The sequence below is a fragment of the Budorcas taxicolor genome, chromosome 14 (assembly GCF_023091745.1).
Source record: "Budorcas taxicolor isolate Tak-1 chromosome 14, Takin1.1, whole genome shotgun sequence".
Classification (NCBI taxonomy): domain Eukaryota; kingdom Metazoa; phylum Chordata; class Mammalia; order Artiodactyla; family Bovidae; genus Budorcas; species Budorcas taxicolor.
The window spans coordinates 6,117,566-6,144,235 of NC_068923.1; the positions used below are offsets into that span (position 1 = coordinate 6,117,566).

Genomic DNA, 26,670 nt, shown 5'->3' on the forward strand with positions numbered 1-26,670 from the left:
GGAGAAAAGGAAATATATACCCATTTGAATGCAGAGTTCCACAGAACAGCAGGAGAGGTAAGGAAGCCTTCCTCGGTAATCAATGCAAAGAAATAGAGAAAAACAATAGAATGGGAAAGACAAGAGATCCCTTCAAATAAATTAGAGAAACCAAGGGAACATGTCATGCAAAGATGGACACAATAAAGCACAGAAATGGTATGGACCTAACAGAAGCAGAAGATATTAAGAGGTAGCAAGAATACACAGAACTATACAAAAAAGACCTTAATGACCCAGATTTCCATGATAGTGTAATCACTCACCTAGAGCCACACATACTGGAATGTGAATCAAGTGGGCCTTAGAAAGCATCACTAAAAACAAAGCTAGTGGAGGTGATAGAATTACAGCTGAGCTATTTCAGTTCTAAAAGATGATGCTGTGAAAGTGCTGCACTCAATATGCCAGCAAATCTGGAAAACTCAGCAGTTGCCACAGAACTGGAAAAAAGCAGTTTTCATTTCAATCCCAAGAAAGGCAATGCCAAAGAATCTTTAAACTCCTGCACAATTGCACTCATCTCACATGCTAGCAAAGTAATGCTCAAAATTCTCCAAGCCAGGCTTCAACAGCACGTGAACCAAGAACTTCCAGATACTCAAGCGAGATTTACAAAAGGCAGAGGAACCAGAGATCAAATTGCCAATATCCACTGTATCACAGAAAAAAAAAAAAAAAAAAAAAACCAAGAGGATCCCAGAAAAACATCAACTTCTGTTCTACTGACTACGCCAAAGCCTTTGACTGTGTGGATCACAACAAACTGTGGAAAATTCTTAAATAGATGGGAATACCAGACCACCTTACCCACCTCCTGGGAAATCTTTATGCAGGTCAAGAAGCAGTAGTTAGAACCACATATGGAACAATGGATTGGTTCAAAATTGGGAAAGGAGTATGTCAAGTCTGTATATTATCACCCTGCTTATTTAACTTATATGGAGAGTACATCATGAGAAATGTCAGGCTGGATGAATCACAAGCTAGAATCAAGATTTCCAGGAGAAATATCATAACCTCAGATATGCAGATGACACCACCCTTATGGCAGGATGTGAAGAGGAATTAAAGAGCCTCTTGATGAAAGTGAAAGAGGAGGGTGAACATTATCCTCAATGGTGAAAAATTGAAAGCATTTCCCCTAAAGTCAGGAACAAGACAAGGGTGCCCACTTTCACTGCTACTATTCAACATAGTTCTGGAAGTTTTGGCCACAGCAATCAGAGCAGAAAAAGAAATAAAAGGAATCCAAATTGGAAAAGAAGAAGTAAAACTCTCACTGTTTGCAGATGACATGATCCTCTACATAGAAAACCCTAAAGACTCCACCAGAAAATTACTAGAGCTAATCAATGAATATAGTAAAGTTGCAGGATATAAAATCAACACACAGAAATCCCTTGCATTCCTATACACTAATAATGAGAAAGTAGAGAAAGAAATTAAGGAAACAATTCCATTCACCATTACAACGAAAAGAATAAAATACTTAGGAATATATCTACCTAAAGAAACTAAAGACGTATATATAGAAAATTATAAAACACTGATGAAAGAAATCAAAGAGGACACTAATAGATGGAGAAATATACCATGTTCATGGATCAGAAGAATCAATATAGTGAAAATGAGTATACTACCCAAAGCAATCTATAGATTCAATGCAATCCCTATCAAGCTACCAGCGGTATTTTTCAGAGCTAGAACAAATAATTACACAATTTGTATGGAAATACAAGAAACCTCGAATAGCCAAAGCAATTTTGAGAAAGAAGAATGGAAATGGAGGAATCAACCTGCCTGACTTCAGACTATGCTAAAAAGCTATGGTCATCAAGATAGTATGGTACTGGCACAAAGACAGAAATATAGATCAATGGAACAAAATACAAAACCCAGAGATAAATTCACACAACTATGGACACCTTATCTTTGACAAAGGAGGCAAGAATATACAATGGAGAAAAGACAATCTCTTTAACAAGTAGTGCTGGGAAAACTGGTCAACCACTTGTAAAAGAATGAAACTAGATCACTTTCTAACACCATACACAAAAATAAACTCAAAATGGATTAAAGATCTAAATGTAAGACCAGAAACTATAAAAATCCTAGAGGACAACATAGGCAAAACATTCTCCGACATACATCACAGCAGGATCCTCTATGATCCACCTCCCAGAATACTGCAAATAAAAGCAAAAATAAACAAATGGGATCTAATTAAAATTAAAAGCTTCTGCACAACAAAGGAAACTATAAGCAAGGTGAAAAGACAGCCTTCTGAATGGGAGAAAATAATATCAAATGAAGCAACTGACAAACAACTAATCTCAAAAATATACAAGCAACTTATGCAGCTCAATTCCAGAAAAATAAATGACCCAACCAAAAAATGGGCCAAAGAACTAAATAGACATTTCTCCAAAGAAGACATACGGATGGCTAACAAACACATGAAAAGATGCTCAACATCACTCATTATCAGAGAAATGCAAATCAAAACCACAATGAGGTACCATTTCATGCCAGTCAGAATGGCTGTGATCCAAAAGTCTACAAGCAATAAATGCTGGAGAGGATGTGGAGAAAAGGGAACCCTCCTACACTGTTGGTGGGAATGCAAACTAGTACAGCCACTATGGAGAACAGTGTGGAGATTCCTTGAAAAACTGGAAATAGAACTGCCTTATGACCCAGCAATCCCACTGCTGGGCATACACACCGAGGAAACCAGAATGGAAAGAGACACATGTACGCCAATGTTCATCACAGCACTGTTTATAATAGCCAGGACATGGAAACAACCTAGATGTCCATCAGCAGTTGAGTGGATAAGAAAGCTGTGGGACATAAACACAATGGAGTATTACTCAGCTGTTAAAAAGAATACATTTGAATCAGATCTAATGAGGTGGATGAAACTGGAGCCTATTATACAGAGTGAAGTAAGCCAGAAAGAAAAACACCGATACAGTATACTGACACATATATATGGAATTTAGAAAAATGGTAATGATAACCCTGTATGCAAGACAGCAAAAGAGACACAGATGTTTAGAACGGACTTTTGGACTCTGTGGGAGAGGGAGAGGGTGGGATGATTTGGGAGAATGGAATTGAAACATGCATACCATCATGTAAGAAATGAATCGCCAGACTATGTTCGATACAGGATACAGGATGCATGGGGCTGGTGCACAAGGATGATCCAGAGAGATGATATGGGGTGGGAGGTGGGAGGGGGGTTCAGGATTGGGAACTCATGTACACCCGTGGCTGATTCATGTCAATGTATGGCAAAACCAATACAGTATTGTAAAGCAAAATAAAGTAAAAATAAAAATTAAAAAAAAAAAACAAAACAAACCAACACTGAACATTCAGAAAACCAAGACCATGGCATCTGGTCCCATTATTTTAATGGAAAATAGATGGGGAAACAATGGAAAGAGTGACAGACTTTATTTTCTTGGGTTTCAAAATCAATGTGGATAGTGACTGCAGCTGTGAAATTGAAAGATGCTTGCTCCTGGAAGAAAAGTTATGACAAACCTAGACAGCATATTAAAAAGCAGAGACATTATTTGGCCCACAAAAGTCATATAGTCAAAGCTATGATTTTCCAGTAGTTATGTATGGATGTGAGAGCTGGACAATAAAAATGGCTGAGCAAAGAAGTATTGATGCCTTCCAACTGTGGTGCTGGAGAAGACTATTGAGAGTCCCTTGGAAAGCAGGAGATCAAACCAGTCCATCCTAAAGGAAACTGGTCCTAAATATTCATTGGAAGGACTGATGCTGAAACTGAAGCTCCAATACTTTAGCCACCTGATGCAAAGAGCTGACTGATTAGAAAACACCCTGATGCTGAGAAAGATTGAGGGCAGGTGGAGAAGGACGACAGAGGAAGAGATAGTCGTATGGCATCACCAACTCAATGGACATGAGTTTGAGCAAGTTCTGAGATGGTGAAGGAAAAGGAAGCCTGGAGTGCTGCAGTCCATGGGCTTGGAGGGTAGGACGTGACTGAGTGACTGTACAACAACAATAATTGAAAGAACAAAAACTACATGATCATCTCAAGTGACGCAGAAAATTCAGTTGAAAATTTCAATATTGTATCATGATGAAAACCTGGAAATAGAACTGCCATATGACCCAGCAATCCCATGCTGGGCATACACACCAAGGAAACCAGAATTGAAAGAGACACATGTACCCCAATGTTCATCACAGCACTGTTTATAATAGCCAGGACATGGAAGCAATCTTGATGTCTATTGGCAGACAAATAGATAAGAAAGCTGTGGTACATATACACAACTGAGTATTACTCAGCTATTAAAAAGAATGCATTTGAATCAGTTCTAATGAGGTGGATGAAACTGGAGCCTATTATAAAGAATGAAGTAAGTTAGAAAGAAAAACACCAATACAGTATATTAATGCATATATATGGAATTTAGAAAGATGGTAATGGTGACCCTATATGTGAGACAGCAAAAGAGACACAGATGTATAGAACAGTCTTTTGGACTCTGTGGGAGAAGGCAAGGGTGAGATGATTTAAGAGAATTGCATTGAAACATGTATATTATCATATATGAAACAGATGGCCAGTCCAGGTTCGATGGATGATACAGGGTGCTCGGGGCTGGTGCACTGGGATGACCCAGAGGGATGGGATGGGGTGGGAGATGGGAGGGGGCTTCAGCATGGGGAACACATGTACACCCATGGCTGATTCATGTCAATATATGGCAAAACCACTACAGTATTGTAAAGTAATTAGCCTCCAATTAAGGTAAATTAATTAATTTAATAAAAAAATTTAAAACTTAAAAAAATAGAAATGAAAATCAATGTAAACCTTAAAAAAAAGTTCACCCATTAGGTTTAGAAGGAATGTACCTCACCATAATAAAGGCCATTTGAAAAGCCCTGAAATTAAAAGACGCTTACTCCTTGGAAGAGAAGTTATGACTAACTTATATAGCATATTGAAAAGCAGAGACATTACTTTGCCAACTAAGGTCCATCTAGTCAAGGCTATGGTTTTTCCTGTGGTCATGTATGTATGCGATAGTTGGACTGTGAAGAAAGCTGAGCGCCAAAGAATTGATGCTTTTGAACTGTGGTGTTAGAGAAGACTCTTGAGAGTCCCTTGGACTGCAAGGAGATCCAACCAGTCCATTCTGAAGGAGATCAGCCCTGGGATTTCTTTGGAAGGAATGATGCTAAAGCTGAAACTCCAGTACTTTGGTCACCTCATGCGAAGAGTTGACTCATTGGCAAAGACTCTGATGCTGGGAGGGATTGGGGGCAGAGGGAAAAGGGGATGACAGAGGATGAGATGGCTGGATGGCATCACTGACTCAATGGACATGAGTTTGAGTGAACTCCGGGAGATGGTAATGAACAGGGAGGCCTGGCGTGCTGTGGTTCATGGGGTTGCAAAGAGTCAGACACAACTGAATGGCTGAACTGAACCGAACTGAAAAGGAAATTAGGAAAGCAATCACATTTGAAACAGCATCAAAGAGAATAAACTATTTAGGAATAAACTTAACCAAGGAAGTGAATAATTGTATGCTGAAAACCAAAAAACATTGTTGAAAGAAATCAAAGACGATAGGAATAAATGCAAACACATCCTGTGTTCATGAACAGAAAGACATAATATTGTTAAAATTTCCATAATACCCAAAGCAATCCACAGATCAAGGCAACCCATTTCAAAATCCTAATGACCTTTTTGCAGAAATAGAAAAAAAATTCTAAAATTCATATGGAATCTGAAAAGATTCTGAATAGTCAAAACAATCTTTAGAAAGAATATGAAAGCTGGAGGTACTATACTCCTTGATTTTAAAACATGTTACAAGGTTATAGTAAGTCAAAACAGTATGGCACTGGCATAAAGATAGATGATAGAACATACAAACATCAGTTGAATAGAATAGAGAGCCTAGAAACAAACCCTCACATACATGGTCTAATTATTCTTGACAAGGTTGACCATAAAATTTGAAACAACAAAACTCTGAGATTAAAACATAGGAGAGCTTTATGACATTGAATTTAGCAGTGATTTCTGAGATGATACCAAAAGTACAGGCAGTAAAAGTTAAAATAGACATATGACACTACACCAGACTTAAAAATAGTATAGTAAAGGAAATAATTGTCAGAGTGAAAAGTCAAGTATGTAATAAGACAGAATATTTATAAGCTATATACATGATAAATGATTATTATTGAGAATATATAAATAAATGCTAAAGTGAAAACAAAGAATAAGACTGAGAAATGGACAAGAGACTTAATTATCTCTATGAAGGTTATATGTGAAAGGTCAATAAGTATATGCAAAGATACTCAACCATCACTAATTACCATGGAAAGGCAAATCAAAATCACAAGGAAATATCACTTAACATCCATTAGGATGGCCACTGTCAACAAAACAGAAAATCATAAGTGGTGAGTAGGTTGTGGAGAAATTGGAAGCCTTCTGCACTGTAGGTGAGAATGTGAAATGGTGTAGCTGCTATGCAAAACGGTACACAGATTCTTCAAAATTCAAAAGTTTAGTTACCATATGATCTAGAAATCCCACTCCTAGTTATACATCCTAAAAAAACTGAAAACAGGATCCTAAATAGATATTGATACACCCATGTTCACTGCAGTACTATTCACAGTAGCCAAGAGGTGGAGGCAACCCAAATGTCTATTGACAGATGACTGGATAAAGAAAGTAAGTTAATACAAATGATGGAACATTACCCAGCCTTAAAAAAGAAGGAAATTCTGTCCTATTTTACAACATGGATAAGCTGTGAGGGCATCATGCCAAGTGAAATAAGCCAGTAACAAAAAGACAGATACTGTATGATTTCACTTATACAAGGTAATCTAAAATAGTCAAATTTTCAGAAGCAGAAGGTAGAATGGTGGTTTTAGGGGTTAGGAGGTGGAGGTAAAAGGGGAGTTGCTGTTTAAGAAAAATGCAAAGTGAAAAAATTCTAGAAATCTGTTGCATAATAGGTATCATAGAGTCAGCACTACTATTCTGTACACTTTACAGTGGTTAAGATGGCAAATGTTATGTGTTTTTTACTACATTTTGGGCTTTCCAGGTGACACTAGCGGTAAAGAACTTGCCTGCCAGTGCAGGATATATAAGAGAGGTAGATTCGATCCTGGGTCAGGAAGATCCCCTGGAGGAGGGAATGGCAAGCCACTCCAGTATTCTCACCTGGAGAATCCTATGGACAGAGGAACCTAGTGGGCCTATAGCCTATCGGGTCACAAAGAGTCAGACATGACTGAAGTGGTTAGCACTAAAAAAATGTAATGCAGTGTTACAAAACAAGTATCAGTAGAAGGGATTGTGGTACTAATCATGCAAATAACATATAGCCAGATAAGATACAGTAAAATGGAGTTAATGAATTAGAAAACATATTAAAACTACTGTAGCCTCTTTCTATTTTTAAAAGTATAGTTCGTGCAGCTTCTAACCTGAAAGCTTTCATAATTGTTTTAAATGAGCTTTTCAATTAAAATAAAACCAAAATAAAATAAGTGATTTCATAAATTCTAGGAATGAAGACTGCATCGAAATCATTAAGCTAAATACATTTACTTTAAAAAACTAGTTTTATATTGAAGTATAGCTGATTTACAATGTTGTGTTAGGTCAGGTATACAGCACATCCATTCAGTTATATATATAAATACACCAATTACTTTTCAGATTCTTTTCCCATATAGATTAGTGCAGAGTACATTGTATATCTTCCTGCATTATATAGTAAGTCCTTGCTGATTATTTACTTTATATGACATAGTGTGTATATCTTAATCCCAAACTCCTAATTTATTTCTCTTCCCCTTTGCTCTTTGGTTACTATAAATTTGTTTTCTATGTCTGTAAGTCTGTTTCTGTTTTCTAAATAAGCTCATCCCTATCACTTTTTTATATTACAAATATAAGTGATATATGATATTTGTCTGACTTATTTTACTTAGTGTGATAGCCTCACTTATGCTTAATACTAAAATCAGCTGATGGCTGCTAAAATTAGTTGGGCTAACTTAGAACTTGGAAAACAAATGACAATTTCAAGTTAGGTAACACCTAGATCCACAGTGAAGCTAAGGGATCAGAGGTTTAAATTAACTTTAAAACAGTGTGCCCAAATTAAACTCATTAAAAAAATAATATACTGACTGTAATATTACAGTGTTTATAGTATTAGTCATACAAATTTGTTACCCCATGGATAATTTTAATTTCTAATGTCCTCACCATAAGATATTATAAAAAGATACAGACTATTACAAAACTACAATATTTCACTGCAAACTCAGAATGAAGAGGCAAAGTTCAAAATCTGGTCCTCAAACTGAAGAAAACATGTTCTTGGTGCAACTCAGTATTTCAGATCGATTACGTTCAAGATGTATTGGTATAAATGTGATTATGTTTTTGTTTTTCTATTATTTATAATATTTTCTGGTTCATTGCTATTCCTGTTTGCTTTTAATTCCTATAATATTAGGAACTCAAATGGGCTCTATTTCCTAAATATGAAAAAAGTTAGCATCATTTATCTTTTATTATGTTGGTGTACTCGACAGCAAATTTATGTGATTTTGCATTATTGAATTTTTTTTTCCTTTTTGAAAAAATAGTTTTCATGTTACTGGCTAATGAAAATGTTAGTTTGTTTTTGGTTTATCCATATTTTTCCCAGCACTTTAATACTATAGTGTAATTTGCATATAATTTTAATTAGGTCCTTTATAATGAATGTTAATAGCTTCGTTTATGCACATTTTTCCTTTTTTTGTAAAGCAGGACTACATCTTCCATTTGGAGGAGGAGGACATGGCAACCCATTCCAGTATTCTTGCCTGGAAAATCCCATGGATAGAGGAGCCTGGTGGGCTATAGCCTATGGGGTCACAAAGAGTCAGACATGACTGAGCAACTAACCACAGCACAGCACATCTATACATCCTACAAGGAAAAGTACACATTACTCCCATACTCAAAAGTACTGTAATTTTCCTATATAGCTGGAACTTGGCTTTATTAAATGAATTAGAAAATGGGTTGATTACAACTGTTTCTTGAACTCTTTGGCTTGAATGCATGCTTGGATATACTTTTCTTCCTTAGAGATAATTTCTATTAGATAATCATGCATTTTTACAGGCTCCTGGATTTACCAAATTGTCCTACTAAAATGTACTGCAGTTAAACCCTCAACAGGGTAAGAACTCACCAGGCTGTGGGTGGTTATTAGTTCCCTAATGTGCACAGAGCCTGTGTGGGTGCTCTCAGCACCCCCAAAGGACGCCCGACCTTTGCTGGTCAGCTTTCAGCGATCAGTTTCAAAAGCGGTCATGAGAGGTAGGAAGAGTCTGGCCCTTGGTGTCAATAGCCTTGGCTAGGGCCACCAAATTGACCTCTAGCACTTTGAAGTACCCATGCTCAGCTACCTCCCCCTGGGCCTTTCAAGTTTTTCTGCAGAAGATACACATGTATCCAAAGGAATGCAGAAGTCTGTACTACTCAAGAAATAGATATGTGAGCATCCAGAGGCAGCAAGACAGTGAAAGATAATGGTTTTGGAAAACCAAAGACTTGAGATGGATTAGAACCCACCCACCTTTGGGACATAACATCTTGGGCTCAGTTCTCCTGTTGGCAGAATCAGATTCTGACAGAACTAACCTTTAAAGGGCCAGTGACACTGGCTCTATGCTTTTTATTGTGACATGTTATTCTGAAGAATACAATTGGGAGGCTGAGAATAGCCCTTACTTAGTTTAGACTTGAGTAGAGCACATTTCCTTCGGATAAAGTCACAATCTGAATCCACTTAATTGTAAAAGGAAAAACAATCCAACAGTAAAATTGAGGTTGCAGTTTGAAGCAGAGTTGAAGGCATATTATAGGGCAAGAGAAGAAAAACAAATATCTAAATGCAAGAGTCAACATTCAAAGTTATTGTTGTCTTTATATTAAGGGAAAATTCTAAATGGTATCTATTCGAAACATTATCAAGTTCTTCTTGGTCTGCACCAGGGCAATTATGCAAAGTATTATTTTAAAAATATTGTATTAAAATACAAAATTCCTGGAGAATTTTTGTCAGCAAGCCTGACATTATTCTGTGTATGGGAAACTTGGCTCCAAAATATTCAACACATAGTTATTAGTAAAATGATCTCAGAAGAAAATGTGTCATGAATATCTGGTAAATAATAACTAAACATATAGAATAAATTTGTGTATTTTTCATGTTGAATAAGAAGATATGTCTTTTTCTATTGTATTCAGATCACAAAGTCAAATTTTACATTGAAGCAACAAAATATATGTATTTTATTCCTTTGTTCCTAAAATATTTTCATAGTATAAAAAGAAGGCAAAAAGGCAAAGAATTGATGCCTTCAAACTGTGGTGTGGGAGAAGACTCCTGAAAGTCCCTTGAACTGCAAAGAGGTCAACCCAGTCAATCTTAAGGGAGATCAACCCTGAATACTCTTTGGAAGGACTCATGCTGAAACTGAAGCTCCAATATTTTGGTGCAAACAGCCGACTCATTGGATGCAAACAGCTGACTCACTGGAAAAGACCCTGCTGTTGGAAAAGGTTGAGGGTAGAAGGAGAAGCAGGCATCAGAGGATGAGATGGCTGGATGGCATCAGTGATGCAATGGACATGAACTTGAGCAAACTCTGGGAGATGGTGAGGGACAGGGAGGCCTGGCGTGCTGCAGTCCACGGGGTCACAAAGACTTGGACACGACTGGGTGACTGAACAACAACATAAACACTAAACTTCTTTGTATCTCAATTTTTTTTTAAACTGGCTTTTTATATAGAATATTTTATCATATAAGACAATAATTCCAGTAAGCATTTCTTGTGCATTTATTATTTATAACAATAAATATAATGCACTGTTCTGGGAGTTCTAAGAATAGAGGAGATTTTAAAGAATTAAGACAGTTGGGTGAGGAGGGATGCTGCAGAGGGAATATTTGTCTAGTGACTATATAACAAAGCCATCACTCTTGTCTTCTGAAAGGCTTCTTCTACCCACTAGACTTTCTGAAACAATTTTTGGAAAGAAAACAAAGAAAACAAAACTGAGATTGCTTGGTGGTTTCATCATTGTACAGTGTGAAAGGGAAGAAAATGAGGAGGAAATGCTAATATTTCACCTTTCAAACAGTGCTTAAACAAACTTTTTATCCTAAGTATTCTATGGTCATTATTTCTAATGAATCTAAAGGTGAATATTGTCTTCCTATAGTCGTTTACCTAATTACTTTATTCTTAGGAAGTATAAGTGGGTGTACATAGTCACAATTCTTATATAAAGGTTATTAAGAACTTCAAACAAATGTGCCAGAACGTTAAAATTCTACATTTTTACTGAAATAAAGACAAGGAATTTTTGAAGTTGAAAAGAACCTTTGAGTTCAACTGCACGATTTACACACAGACAGTCAGTGACTTGCCCAGAGGCTAATCTGAATCTCTGTCACAGGTCGTACCAGTGGAGTACAGTTCTGGACTTTTTCAGTTTATGCATTAAACCGCCCACAATGTTGCCATTAATCCTCCCACAAGTGACCACTGCTTCTGTTATGATGTATAAAATTGTTGAGTTTCTATTTTACAAAAAGGCCCATATCCCTAGATAAATTTCCAATTCCCTTCACTCTATGAATTTATGAAACTGACTTTGTGTAGGTGAGCAAGTTCTATGGTGTTATTCAAAATAAGATCAACCATAATGCAACTCTGTTTAACATGTAGCAGTGAAACTAATTCACAGGCTAAAGCATTACACACAGTGTTTCATTTGCATTCACTATGTCCCTCTGCAGCAAACAGAATGAATGTTGCACATAAAGGTGCTTCTATTTTAAAGTTGAACTGAAGCAGATGATGACCGAGTGACTGAAAAGCTTATAAATTTCTTGTTATGTTCAACTGAAATCAAAACCCAAATCATCTGATTCTGAGTTAGTGCCTAATCTAGAATTCTTGCAAGATTAGCTTTATACTAACAAACTGCCAATGGAAATAAGAGGCTAACTTTGAGTATCTTTTAACTTTAACTTTCTCCTCAAATAAATATCATACACAGAGATAGAGGCAGTGTAACTATAAATTAGTTTTAGCTGCGAGTAACTGTACAGATCAATGTGTTTTAATAAAACCCATGGAAAAGCTGAAAGTGAAAGAATTAGCTTTGAAAGGTATTAGTAGAACCAAATGAACCACAAACCTATTTAAATTTAGGAAGCCCAATTTCCATCCAGAGAAGAACAGAGTTAAAAGAAAGCCAGATTTCTGAGTTGTCTCTGTGGGGATAACTTATGACTCCCCTTGGATGACACACCAACTCTGTCAATTTGCTCCACATAGATTTTCTCCAAATATCTTGAACAGTCACTGCAACTGATGTTTCTTTCTTGAGAGGTCTTTTCCTACTGGACTGAACTCTAATTGTTTTTATTTATTAGCCCATTTATTATACCCCTGGTATAATGTATACATCAATTTGCAGTCTCTCCCCTCGAAAAACAGCGCTTTACTCACAGGGAAGTGAGGAAGCGCTCACAGCCCTGGGGCTGTATTTAACTAAAATACAGTTATGTCTCAGTTCTCCACTGCGAGCTATGGTGGAGGAAACAGGTTTTCAAGAGTGAGGACAGCATCATCCAGACAGATGGACACCTTGCTTTCTGTGTGGGTGAGTGCTCAGTAGTTCCGTCCTGTCAGACTCTGCGACCCCATGGACTGTAGCCCACCAGCCTCCTCTGTCCATGGGATTCTCCAGGCAAGAGTACTGGAGTGGGTTGCCGTGCCCTCCTCCAGGGGATCTTCCTGACCCAGGGACTGAGCCCGCGTCTCTTGTATCTCCTACATAGCAGGCAAATTCTTTACCACTGCACCACCTGGGGAGCCCATGTTTTTGTTTCTTTTGTTTTTTTCTCTGAAGATGAAGTGAAAGTGAAATTCATTCAGTTGTGTCCGACTCTTTGCGACTCTATGGACTATACAGTCCATGGGATTCTCCGGGCCAGAATACCAGAGTGGGTAGCCTTTCCCTTCTCCAGGGGATCTTCCCAACCCAGAGATCGAACCCAGGTCTCTCTCATTGCAGGCAGATTCTTTACAAGCTGAACCACAAGAGCAGCCCAAGAATACAGGAGTGGGTAGCCTATCCCTTCGCCATCGGATCTTCCAGACCCAGGAATCAAACCAGGGTCTCCTGCATTGCAGGCGGATTCTTTACCGATCTGGTAAACCAGTTAAGACAGCAGAGCAAATAAATTAATGTTGGTAGAATTACTATTTGTAATTGTTTCTTTCTAACATCTGGGAGGAAAGAAATCAATGTATTTCTTCCAAAATTACTCCTCTAATTGAACAGCAGCATTTTTTCTTAATGTAACTGTAATTGGATATTTATTTAGAAGCAAATTGAGATCTTGTGACGATGAACAAAACGTGTGTTCTCAGCCATCATGACACTGCTTTAATTTCGTGTCATGCTGGTGAACGGTAACATTAAGTACAAATAAAGCAAGAAGACAGATTAATTTTAAAATGATCCATTCTATTATAGAGCCTTGAGGTTTTCTTTTTCTTACTTTTTTTTCCCTCAGCCAAGGCAAGTCAGAATTACAGGGCTATAATCAGGAACCAAAATTATCTTTCCTACTTATTTTGCAATGCCATGATATGCTAATAAGCTGTTCATTAAATTGGTATTTTCTATTTCATCTAAGAAGAGCCCTTTGTATTACCAAAGCTTGTTTGACTATTTTCATAGAATGAGCTATAATCACATTTTTGGAATAATTTACAGAGATTACAACAGCTTATTACTTTGTAGCTTACCTCAGAGTGGGCAAAATTAGATCTAAGTTTTTGTACAGGACTGCTCCAAGAACAAAGACCGATGATTCATCTAATTCTAGAAAGAATAAAATTTAAACATATTAGCAAAACAGCAAGAAAAATACTATGTCCTATAAAACTTTTAATCTCCTAATTACAAGGGGATTCCAGTATTTATCGATGCAAAGCCAGGAAGGGCATTGAAATATATATAATATCATGTAAGAAATGAATTGCCAGTCTAAGTTCGATGAAGAATACAGGATGCTTGGGGTTGGTGCACTGGGATGACCCAGAGGGATGGTACAGGGAGGGAGGCAGGAGGGGGTTTCAGGTTTGGGAACACATGTACACCCGTGGATTCATGTTGATGTATGGCAAAAAAAAAAAAAAAAAAAATACAATATTGTAAAGTAAAAAAAAAAAAAGGAAGAAAGAAATGCCTTCTTAACCATGCCAGGCAATTGAGCCCACACACTCTATGTGTTAATCATGACCCCAGAAGATATGTTTTCAGTGGGTTTTGTCATGAAGGAACCTTCCTTCAAGCTGAGACAAGAAGTGGCTGTAGCTATAGCAAAAGAGCTTAAATTCCAGGTGATGTGGGGAGACAGCCTATGCTCTTTGGAGCTCCCAGTTAAAATGTCAGACCTCCAAGGTAAGAATTGAGACCACAGTGTCACTACTGAAAAGGGTCATTCAGTTTAAGAGGCTACCTAAGATGTTCTTAAAACTCAATTCTTTCCTTAGATTTGTTTTCATATATCAATTTTTTAAGTGAGGCAGAAATTATTTTTCACAGACTACAAAACACAACCTATTTCAATACCTAAACTTAAAATGCTGTGCCACATGCTTTATACTGGGGGTGAGACTGTCAACACTGAAAATCTGACCATGTCATCAGCAGGTCTGTAATTTGCACTTGTTTTTTTTTTTTTTTTTACTTTTTAATAGATCTTCTACTCAAGTAAATTAAGATTCAGGCGACATCAAATTGAGTTTTCTATAGTAACAAAATGACTTTAAGGTCATGATTACAGACTAAATTGCTGGTGTAGTATTGAACTCATATACTTTTTGCTCAAGGCCTAAATCGCTTCACATATTTACCTTTTGATGACACAGGAGTGAAGATGCTTTTTGGAATGACGACTCTGTCTTCTGAGTTTCTTGCCCAGTCAACCATCCCCTTCCGTCCTTTCATTGGGAAGTTGATGTCTGTTAGAACAGAGGCTGCAGGAAGCTTCTGAATGCTAGCCACTATTAAAAAAGAAGCAATGATGTCAACTAAAATCTTTCAGTCTTATCAAAACTGACCAAATTAAACCTTTCAGTATAGTCAAAAGAAAATTTCTAGCCCAAATTATGTTTATCAGAGCTCTGAAACATACATACTTATTCCTTCATATTAGATGATGCTCATTAAGGCTGTGACTGTTTTTCTTATTAATTTGGTTTCTGTTGCTTTCAGCGGGGATCATACAATGATGGTCAGTGGTGCACAGTCAGAGCACAAAACGTGCAGACATACTGATTGTTTAGGATGGGCCTCCATTCTAATGGTTAGCAGCCCATGCCGTATTTTTTGTTAAATATTTCGATTAACACACTTGACTCACAGACTGACATTTTCATTTAAATCTGTACTTTGTCTTCAGAAGAAGTTTTCTGTGCTCACCTCTGAACATTGCCATTGGAACAATTATTGCACGGATTGGCTGGGGTTCCATGAACATGAAAAACAAGCATATTGCTCTGGGAGACAGAACTGTCAGAATTCAAACAACCAAGCACCAATGCCAAAACCACAGAGACAATATAATAAGCAGAATTATTTAACAAGTAGAATAGCAAAAACAAACAGTTCTTAAAATGCACACCCATAATTGAAGATAATAAATGTAATAAATATGTGAAAAGAGAATTCTGTGTGTACTCAATGAATAATATATTTGGCAATGCTTTGGTTGGTTGGTGGTGGTGGTTTAGTTGTTAAGTCTGTCTGACTCTTGCAACCCTGCCAGGCTCCTCTGTCCATAGGATTCTCCAGGCAAGAATACTAGAGTGGGTTGCCATTTCCTTCTCCAGGGGATATTCCCAACCAAGGAATTGACCCAGGCCTCCTGTATGGTAGGCAGATTCTTTACCAACTGAGCTATGTCTTAATATACTTTTATTATATATATATATATATATATACACATTAATATATAACTATATGTAACAAAACCATGATAGTAAATACTCAAGCAGTTATTGATTATATATATTTTCCATGATTACTTAATTTGTAACTTTTACTTAGGTCCATACTTGACTTACATTAAAGTTTCAGATGTCCTATGTATGATTGAAATGGAAAGATAGTGGGGAAACCCTAAAAGCTATCACAACAGAAAAGCTGTAGTAAGAAACCATTAGGCTCCTCATAAACGTATTTCATTTGAAAGAAACTTGTAATTTAAACAAGAAAGAATGAAAATTATGAATTCAACAATATTAGTTGTATAAATATATTACTTCACCACTGGCTTAGTTGCAAATTAAATTGGTTATGTATTACTATACTTTATGAAAGCTCTTTCAGACTATTATACACATCCATTATCAGAACAGAACAGAATTTCATTTGGCCTGTAATTTGACATAATAACATTAAAAAAGGATTTTGTAACTAAATGTTGAAGGAAAGGGGTGCTGGGTAACATAAATTGTTATGGATATGAAATGCTTTGGGGATAGCATCTCTAATTATTTTAGTCTCTTTAATAATTCAAACAACATAGTCTTTATGGTCTAGAAGTCAACTCAGTTTATCTGTCCTAAAGAGTCCAAAAACTCCAGTGCAGGTAGATGGACAGACCAGCACATTGGCAGCATGCTCTTTCTTAAGGGTCCTCCAGGCTTCATTCAATATCCAAAGCTAAGTGCATCTATTTCCAAATTCCTTGATTCTAACTTTGGTTGTCTTGGTGTTGAGAGGACATTTATTTCACTTCACTGGTCTAAAAACTGATGAAAAATAATAAAGCCTTTTCTGATTTCTAGTTTCTATTATAAAGGAAAACAAAAGATAAACTGTTGGATTCTGAGGTCTAATAATTCTTATGGCTTCTATATACATTGAAAAGAAAACAAAACAGAAAAAATAAATAATCAAGAAGAAATAGATGTCATATGGAAGAAGCTTATTCTGTATCAACTGTATATCACTTGATCCTGAACAAATGTGGATTCAATACATTACTCAAATATATAAAAATGAGATAATTATGCATGCATGCATCTCACTTTATGAAGTGCATTCATTCTTCAGTTGGAGGTACACTGGGTGTTAAATGACAACCATATAGATTTGATTGACTTCTGAGTCTTGACTAAAGGAATACAAAATTAGAATCACTTATCTAACTTCTGTAAGAAGTCCTTTAAATTGTGCAGTATTGCGCATAGGAAGTGTATAAAAACAAACATGTATTCATTAATTTTATAGAAATGTAGTTCATAAAGTAAGATGGCATTTTAGATAAATATATTATAAAAAGAGATATGACTTCATAGACTGACAAGAATCAAATACAGCCTTCAATTACCAGTATACAACTTCTTCAAAATATGCAGTATTTAAATGTGCACATTTTTACCTTAAACCTACGTACGAAGATGCTTAAGGTGACACTGTCGTTCTTTATGATGGTGCCGTGATTACCAAGAAAGCCTATTTCCATACAACAAAAATGATTTAAAGACGACTTTTATTTTTCCTTTCTTTCAGTCCCTGTAACAGACACTTGGACCAACCCAGTCCTCAATTCCTTCCCTTTTTCACTCAGTTTCTCTAAAACCTTCATGTAAAATTTAAATGCAATTAGTCTTTAGGGAACCAGGGAACTCAAAAGAGGTAAGATTAAAAACAAACACCTTATATATATATCCAGAGAAAACCACAGTTTGAAAAGATACATGCACCCCAATGTTCATAGCAGCACTATTCACAACAGTCAAGACACGGAAACATCTTATATGCCCATGGATAAAGAAAACGTGGTACATTTGTGCAATGCAATATTACTCAGCTATAAAAAGAATAAAATAATGCCATTGCAGCAACATGGATGGACCTAAAGATCATCATACTAAGTCAGACAAAGACAAATACTGTATGATGTCACTTACATGTGGAATCTAAAAATAACACAAATTAACTTATTTTTACAAACCAGAAATAGATTCACAGGCATGGAAAACAAACTGACAGTTATCAAAGGGGAGAGAGGCGGGGGCAGGATAATCTAGGCAGCTGGGATTAACAGGCCTAAAATACTAATAGATACTCAACAAGGACCTACTGTATAGCACAGGGAGCTATATTCAATATTTTATAATAACTGATATGGAAAAGAATCTGAAAAAGATATAGATATATATATGTATATATTAATATATATTTGACTCACAGTGTTGTATACCTGAAACTAACATGACATTGTAAATCAACTATAGTCAAGGATGTCTTAAGACATGTCTAGAGTATATACGTGTCTAGTGCTGCCAAAGAGCATCAGTGCAGAGCATGAGAGCACAACCTGCATGCTTCGCTTCCATAAGTTGCTGCACAAAATCCCGTCATGAGGATTCAAATAATATAGTGTCTTTCCTCAAAAACTGAGAATATGTGTTTCTTACAGAAGATTCAAGTGGTTAGAAAAAAATCTCCAAGGACACAATGTCCTTGAACACACAGGTGAGTCTTGAATGCTCGAAGAATTACCCCAAATTCACTGTGTCGTGTCATTACAATACCAGACCTTATTTCTCATGCAATAAAAATAGGTGACTCATCATGGATAAGCCTTGGAGCAAACCCGGCTGCCTTTCATTTTGCATGTTCACTGCTTTCATTCTGCATTTGGAATACAGCATGAAACCCCCTGGGAGCACCATGTCTGTTACTGGCCAAGCTCCCAGGGGATTCAGGTTTGGTACAGATTTCTGCTCATCAGAAAGCATAAGGGAGGGAGAGGGTGGGATGATTTGGGAGAATGGCATTGAAACATGTATAATATCCTACAAGAAACGAATTGCCAGTTTAGGTTCAATGCAGGACACAGGATGCTTGGGGCTGGTGCACTGGGATGACCCAGAGAGATGGGGAGGGAGGTAGGAGGGGGGTTCAGGATTGGGAACATGTGTACACCCATGGTGGATTCACGTTGATGTATGGCAAAACCAATACAATATTGTAAAGTAAAAAAATAATAATAATAATAAAATAAAATCTGAAAAAAAGAGAAAGAATAAGGGAATTTTTACAAAGGATCTAAAAGCACATGAGTCATTCTTCTTCTTCTTTTTTTTTTTTTTGTAACCACTGAGCTCTTCTTTGGTTCATCAAAGTAGATAGGGTGCCTCTAACTTGTTCCTGAGAAAAATCATGACGTTTTAGCCCTGTGTCCTATTGACTGAGGTCCTGGACAATGGGGATTCTGTCTGATTCATCTTTGTAATGTGTGCGGTCCACTACAAGTTCAATCAGCTGCATTATGAATAAGAAAAAAAAAAGAATAAATTAGGAGCTTGGGCTTAACATATATACACTACTACTTTAAAACAGGCATCTTCCTAGATGGCTCAATGGTAAAGAATCTGCCTGCCAATACAGAAGACACAGGAGACATGAGTTTGATCCCTGGGTGTGGAGGATCCCCAGGAGGAGGAAATGGTAACCCACTCCAGTATTCTTGCCAGGAAAATACCATGGACAGAGGAGTCTGGTGGGCAATAGTTCATGGGATCACAAATACATATATATAAACCAGATAAACGGCAGAGACCTATAAGGGGAAAGAATCTGAAAAATTATATACATATACATATACGTGTGTGTATGTATACACACACACACACACACCCACCCATATATATGAAATACTTGGTTGTATACCTGACACTAACACAACATTATAAATCAACTATACTTCAATTGAAAAAATACACAATGAGAAAAAATAAGGCACCTGGAAAGAAAATGCTAAGGACTGAAGTGTACAGATAAATGCTGCAGGAATGAACAGAAATGGGCAAATGAGAGCCAGTGGAGAAAAGGGACAGTTTACTAGAGTCAGATAAGCGTAGACTCTGGATCTGGGCCTGTATTCAAATTCTGGATATTTTAGGCTAACTATGATGTCCTGGACTTTCAGGGCCAGTCCCAGTTCATTTCTGTTATTTTATACGATTATGATTACCACCACCCATCACTCTCCAAAGTCTCATTTTAGAGGATAAATTTCAAGTTCATTTTACATGCTGTGTGACCTGGGGCAAATTGTCTAACCTCTCTGTGCCTCCATTTCCTCCTCTGTACCATGGGGATAATAATATTATCTATCTCACTGGAATGTTGGAGGATGAAATAAATAACTACATGTCAAGCAGTGAGAGCTGGGTGCTGAATCAGTACCTGAAGCATGAGTGGTCCTATGGAACTGTTGGCTATTCTAGTAGGTTTCCTCATAATTACTTCCAGGCGAACTAGGGAACTACCTCATCGTACATCCATAGTATGATAAAGCATTTGAATTTTGCATTGAACATTCCTTTTTGCTTGTCCTTCAGTGATCTTAGGCATGAAATTACATAGTCAAAACTTAATGTTGAATATATTCAGACCAAAGGCAGGAATTGCACTTAAAATAAATACAGGTCATTCTTCAGTACTTTAATGCATCAACTTTAATGTACCACCTCAGGAGTGACTAACAGTTCCCTTTAAATTTATCCTTCCTGTTCCTTCCCTCCTCTATTCATCCCTTTCTTTATCCCTTCCTTCATTCCTTTATTCTAGTAGCTTCTGACAGAGGCAAGGCACTGCCTTCTCTGGTTATTTGATTACACAAGGTCAGTCAAGTTAAAAATCTATCTCCTCCATTGAGAAGGGAAACTACTGTGTTGTGGATGACAAATTCAGAATTTCTGTTGCAGTCATGGCCACTGCCTGCACCAAGAACTTCGAAAGCACTACTTTTAGGCAGTGACCTAAGTGCTGAACGCAATGACTCATGACCTGTAATGAACAGAGGAAACTCCCCAGGGAAGGCACGTCATAATCATAAACACAAGTGGAGGGGCATACAGAAGCTCTTCATGGATGCCCTAAAAGCTGTCTTTCTCACTACCTCCTACTATTGATGCTTCCAATATATTTAAAATTCACACTATATTTCATGTCGATTCAGAGGGAACAACTCACAAACTGGATCCTGACTCACTAGTATTAGAAAATTGGCCAGTTATCCAAATGAAAGTGCTTGTGGAAAACATCACTCAACATTACTGGATGGCCACCTGCACAGTTTCAAAGTCCCGCACATAACACTTGGGAGGGAGGGAATGGTGCATTGCATAAGTGTTAGAAAGCAACTCAACCATAATGGAAAAATATGAAAGGAAAATGTAAATATATATATATGTACATATATATGTATAACTAGATCACCTTTTATATGGCAGAAATTAACACAAGACTGAAAATCAATGGTACTTCAATAAAATAAATTAAGAAAAAATAACATGACTCAGTTTTGCTCAGGAGCCCATAGCAAGCACATGGGAGCTGAGCAGAGCCTATACGTAGTGTGACCTCTGTGGCACTTAGCAAGTTAAGAAGCCATTGCTTTTATACTTCTATGGCAATGCTGAGTGGCTTGTAAAATACTGAGGGTATTTGGGAGATAAGGGAAGGACAGCTGACTTTTATTGCATGCTTGCCATGGTCTTGGCACTTGCCACTGTTCCTTAAATGATTCAGCATGTATTAATATTTATTATGTAGTTCCTCTGTGTTAGGCCCTGTTCCTAGTACAGCACTTGGCTCAGATGCCTTAAACATGATACACTATTTAATATTTAAAACAACCCTAAGAGGTACTGGTTTTATCAGTATCCTTATTGTTATTATCTGTGCTTTCAGTTTAAATGAGGAAGAGGGCTCTAAGTGGTCACATTGTGATTCAAATCTCGGTTTGCCTACTCAGAAGCACAGGATTTTGCACTGTGTGGTGCAGTTTGTACCTAACGCATAACAGCAAATTTACTTTGCCTTACTCTAATATTTTTGTGCTAAATACAAAAGACAGATATAATGATTCAATTAGAGGAAATGAAACTATCTTATTTGCCCAACAGAACCGTGGTTAGCAAAAGGGGATGCAGATACTATACCTACACATAGCTTAATTCATCCATCATAATCTTCATGTTCTAATATCTTTATGAACAATCACATTTCAGGTTTCTCCAACAGTGTTTACAGGAAACAGACATTCAAACGGACAGATTTTTTGGTTTCCCGTTTCCCCATCCAACTTCCCTCATTTATGCTGTTTCCTTCCCAAAGGGACTGGAGTGTTAAGGGTCTTGGGGAAAGAACAGGCAGTCCTGGAATAGACTGCAGCCTCCGTTTCCTAGGAAACAGAGCTGGTGGGCGGGGCGTCTGCAAGGAGAGGGTGCTGAGCTCTGAGAGCATCGATCAGTTCGGCCTCCACCATCCCGGCTACAGGGTGCAACTACCCCACAACCCAGAGAGGCACACAGAGATTTAGATGAGAAACATCTTTCCTATTAGGGAGTTCACTGATTTGCTTGAAGAGAGAATGCAGGACCCTCTGATATTTAGAAACAGACAAACTCAACAGGCAGCTGAGAAAGTGGCAAGTCAAAGACCATATACACCCTGCTACTTTCTCATGACCTGCTGTATATATATTGAAACCTTAATTACCTGTTTTGTATATTCCTTTCTGGCATTAAAATCGAAAATCTTTTAAATTAATTGTGGATTATCAGCTTCAGATTCTATTTTTTTAATCCATTAGCCATTTCAAAGCCTGAGAGTCTCTGCACTGCAGGACACTTTTCTGATTTCTGCTCTTGAACTTCTGGCTGAACTTCAGTGATCTCTGCAGAGGATTCCCTCAGCTTCCTCTCAGATACTACTCCTTGGCATGTATTCCTGCTGATACCCATGGTCACCCCCAGCCAGACCAACACATCACTTTGTTCAAGCTGAACTCTCCTAACCAGGGGCTGGCAGACTACAGCCCACAGGCTGGATCTGACCTTGCAGCTATTTGTGTATGATCTGTGAGCTAAAATTGGTTTTCAGAGGTTTAAGTAGTTGAAATAGTCAAAAAGAAGAATCGTATTTCTTGGCACATGAAAATTAAATAAAATTCAAATCTCAGTGTTCACAAATTAAGCTTTATTGGGATACAGCCACACCATTCATCCACGTGAAGCCTACGGCTGCTCTCAGGCCTCAGTAATAGACTTGGACAGTTATCACAGAGATTGTACTGTCCACGAAACCTGAAATATTTAGTACCTGGCCCTTTACAGAGAAGGTTTGCCTACCCCTGTTGCAGACAAATGTTGGAGAAGCTATTATTAAATATTATAATCTTTCTTCAAAGAGAAATATATTGTAAAAGCATCTTAATTTCTGTACTTTTTCTGTTAACTACTGCATGTTCTGACTGCCATTTTCATTCCATGCTTTGCAAAATTTAATGAGGGAAATTTTAAGCTGATTATACCAGTTTTATTTCAGTTTTTAAAAAGGGTATGTTTTGTGTACTTTTATAAAGAGGCACTTATAAATGGTGATCTTCTCTACACAAGTAGTTCATGATTTCATTTCTAACATAAATAGAAATAAAATATGATAGGCAGGTCATTTTTGCATGTATATCTGAATTTTAAAGCCAAATCGATAAATAAAATGCTTTAGGAAATAAATTTTCCCTCTTCTCCGAACCTGTGAAATGAAGAGCAGTATTCTTGCAGAGGAAGGACCTTTAGATGATGATAAACCAAGAGCAGAGAAATAGGCGTGCTTGTGTATACATCATTGTGTGATGTATTGTTTTGAGATCTATGGTTATTTAAACCTTACTAGAGGAGTAAGAATCAGGCACCCATACAGGCACGAAATAGCAACTGAAGTCTAGAATCCCAGGGCTTCCCAAGATAGTGAATCATCCATCCCCAGAACAGTAACAGCATTGCCAAGTGCCAAGACTTGACAAGTGAATGATCACTGTGGACTGGAGTTCTCTCTGGAAATTCATTCCTCTAGCAAACTTCTGTTGAGCCCAGGAACTGTCCCACCACTGAGGAGCTCACAAGTGAGAAAGAGATGCCCAGTCTTTGCCTTTAACGAAAGGCAAAGTCTTTGCCGTCTAGTGGGAAACACACATTTGGTAAGTGAAGAAACAATTTGGATGATTCGAGGTGTGACAGGTGGTATAAAAGAAAGAACCGATGACGTGGCATGTGGTCAGTCTGCCAAAGATGGCCTCTTTGAAGAGGTAGAATGTGAGCTGAGATCTGATGGATAAGCATAAGTGAGAGAAAGAAGAAAGAGCCAGTGCAGACTCAAAGCCTGGAAGAGAGCCAAGATGTCCAGGAGCATCAGAACAGCAGTGTCTGGGTATAAGGTGAGGAAACTACAATGACCTTGAAAAAGAGTAACATTTTTAATAGAGCATAAAGGTTTAAGTAGAGAAGTAATCAAAGAAAAGGTTGAAAATGAAATTTTGGACTAAGTGACCTGAGATCTACAGCATGATCAAATTTAGAACTTGGAGGTATGAACTGGATGTCTTCTAGTAAGAAGTAATAGTTGATAATGCAAACATGGATAAGTTCCCCCAAAGAGAGAGTACAATGAACAGATTCATTCATTCAACAGATATTAACTGAATATCTACCACATGTCAAGCACAGTCTGAGCACCGGAAATACACCAGTGAACAAAACAATCTAAGCCCCTGCCCTCATGTGACCAGCATCATATCAGAGGAGAGACGGAGAGCAAACAGACAAGCAAAACCAGACCAAATGTCAGTAACAGTAAGTGATCTTTGGGAGAATGGAGAAGCTTCCTAAATACAGGAAGCTTCAGTGGTCAGGTGGCTTCTCTGCAGACATCAAGGAGATGACAGAAAAGAGGCTTCAATGTGTATAGGAAAGATTCACTCTTAGAGAGTAAAGAGAAGCAAACAAGGAAAGATACCAAAAATAAATGGAGGGCAAAAAAAGAAAAAATAAACCACAATAGTAAAGTACCTGTGAATAATAATGACGTGTGATAAGTCGCTTCAGTCACGTCTGACTCTGTGCAACCCCATGGATTGTAGCCTGCCAGGTTCCTCTGCCCATGGAATTCTCCAGGCAAGAATACTGGAGTGTGTTGTCATGCCTTCCTCGAGGGGATCATCCCAACCCAGGGATCGAACCTGCATCTCTTATGTCTCCTGCATTGGCAGGCGGGGTCTTCAGAACTAGTGCTACCTGGGAGTTCAGTTCAGTCGCTCAGTCGTCTCTGACTCTTTGCGACCCAATGAATCGCAGCACGCCAGGCCTCCCCGTTCATCACCATCTCCCGGAGGTCACTCAGACTCATGTCTCTTGAGTCAGTGATGCCATCCAGCCATCTCATCCTCTGTCGTCCCCTTCTCCTCCTGCCCCCAATCCCTCCCAGCATCAGAGTCTTTTCCAATGAGTCAACTCTTCGCATGAGGTGGCCAAAGTACTGGAGCTTCAGCTTTAGCATCATTCCTTCCAAAGAAATCCCAGGGCTGATCTCCTTCAGGATGGACTGGTTGGATCTCCAAGGGACTCTCAAGAGTCTTCTCCAACACCACAGTCCAAAAGCATCAATTCTTCAGTGCTCAGCCTTCTTCACAGTCCAACTCTCACATCCATACATGACCACGGGAAAAACCATAGCCTTGACTAGATGGACCTTAGTCGGCAAAGTAATGTCTCTGCTTTTGAATATACTATCTAGGTTGGTCATAACTTTTCTTCCAAGAAGTAAGCGTCTTTTAATTTCAGGGCTGCAGTCACCATCTGCAGTGATTTTGGAGCCCCCCAAAATAAAGTCTGACACTGTTTCCCCATCTATTTCCCATGAAGTGATGGGACCAGATGCCATGATATTCGTTTTCTGAATGTTGAGCTTTAAGCCAACTTTTTCACTCTCCTCTTTTACTTTCATCAAGAACTTTCCTCTTCACTTTCTGCCATAAGGGTGGTGTCATCTGCATATCTGAGGTGATTGATATTTCTCCCGGAAATCTTGATTCCAGCTTGTGTTTCTTCCAGTCCAGAGTTTCTCATGATGTACTCTGCATAGAAGTTAAATAAGCAGAGTGACAATATACAGCCTTGATGTACTCCTTTTCCTATTTGGAACCAGTCTGTTGTTCCATGTCCAGTTCTAACTGCTGCTTCCTGATCTGCATACCGGTTTCTCAAGAGGCAGGTCAGGTGGTCTGGTATTCCCATCTCTTTCAGAATTTTCCACACTTTATTGTGATCCGCACAGTCAAAGGCTTTGGCATAGTCAATAAAGCAAAAATAGATGTTTTTCTGGAACTCTCTTGCTTTTTCCATGATCCAGCGGATGTTGGCAATTTGATCTTTGGTTCCTCTGCCTTTGCTAAAACCAGCTTGAATCAGGAAGTTCACAGTTCACGTATTGCTGAAGCCTGGCTTGGATAATTTTGAGCATTACTTTACTAGCATGTGAGATGAGTCCAATTGTGCAGTAGTTTGAACATTCTTTGGCATTGCCTTTCTTTGGGACTGGAATGAAAACTGACCTTT

General features: G+C 37.8%; 1 protein-coding gene across 1 annotated transcript in view; it reads right to left on the minus strand.

Moving 5' to 3' along the window:
• The window catches only part of ADGRB3 (adhesion G protein-coupled receptor B3), an 881,864-nt gene that overhangs the window by 390,718 nt on the left and 464,476 nt on the right, over window positions 1-26,670 (minus strand). The window contains exons 12-13 of the mRNA XM_052651548.1: window positions 15,106-15,255; window positions 13,993-14,068 (exon numbers count right to left, since the gene is read on the minus strand). Coding sequence (XP_052507508.1) covers window positions 13,993-14,068; window positions 15,106-15,255 — 226 coding nt within the window. The remainder of the gene's footprint in view (window positions 1-13,992; window positions 14,069-15,105; window positions 15,256-26,670) is intronic.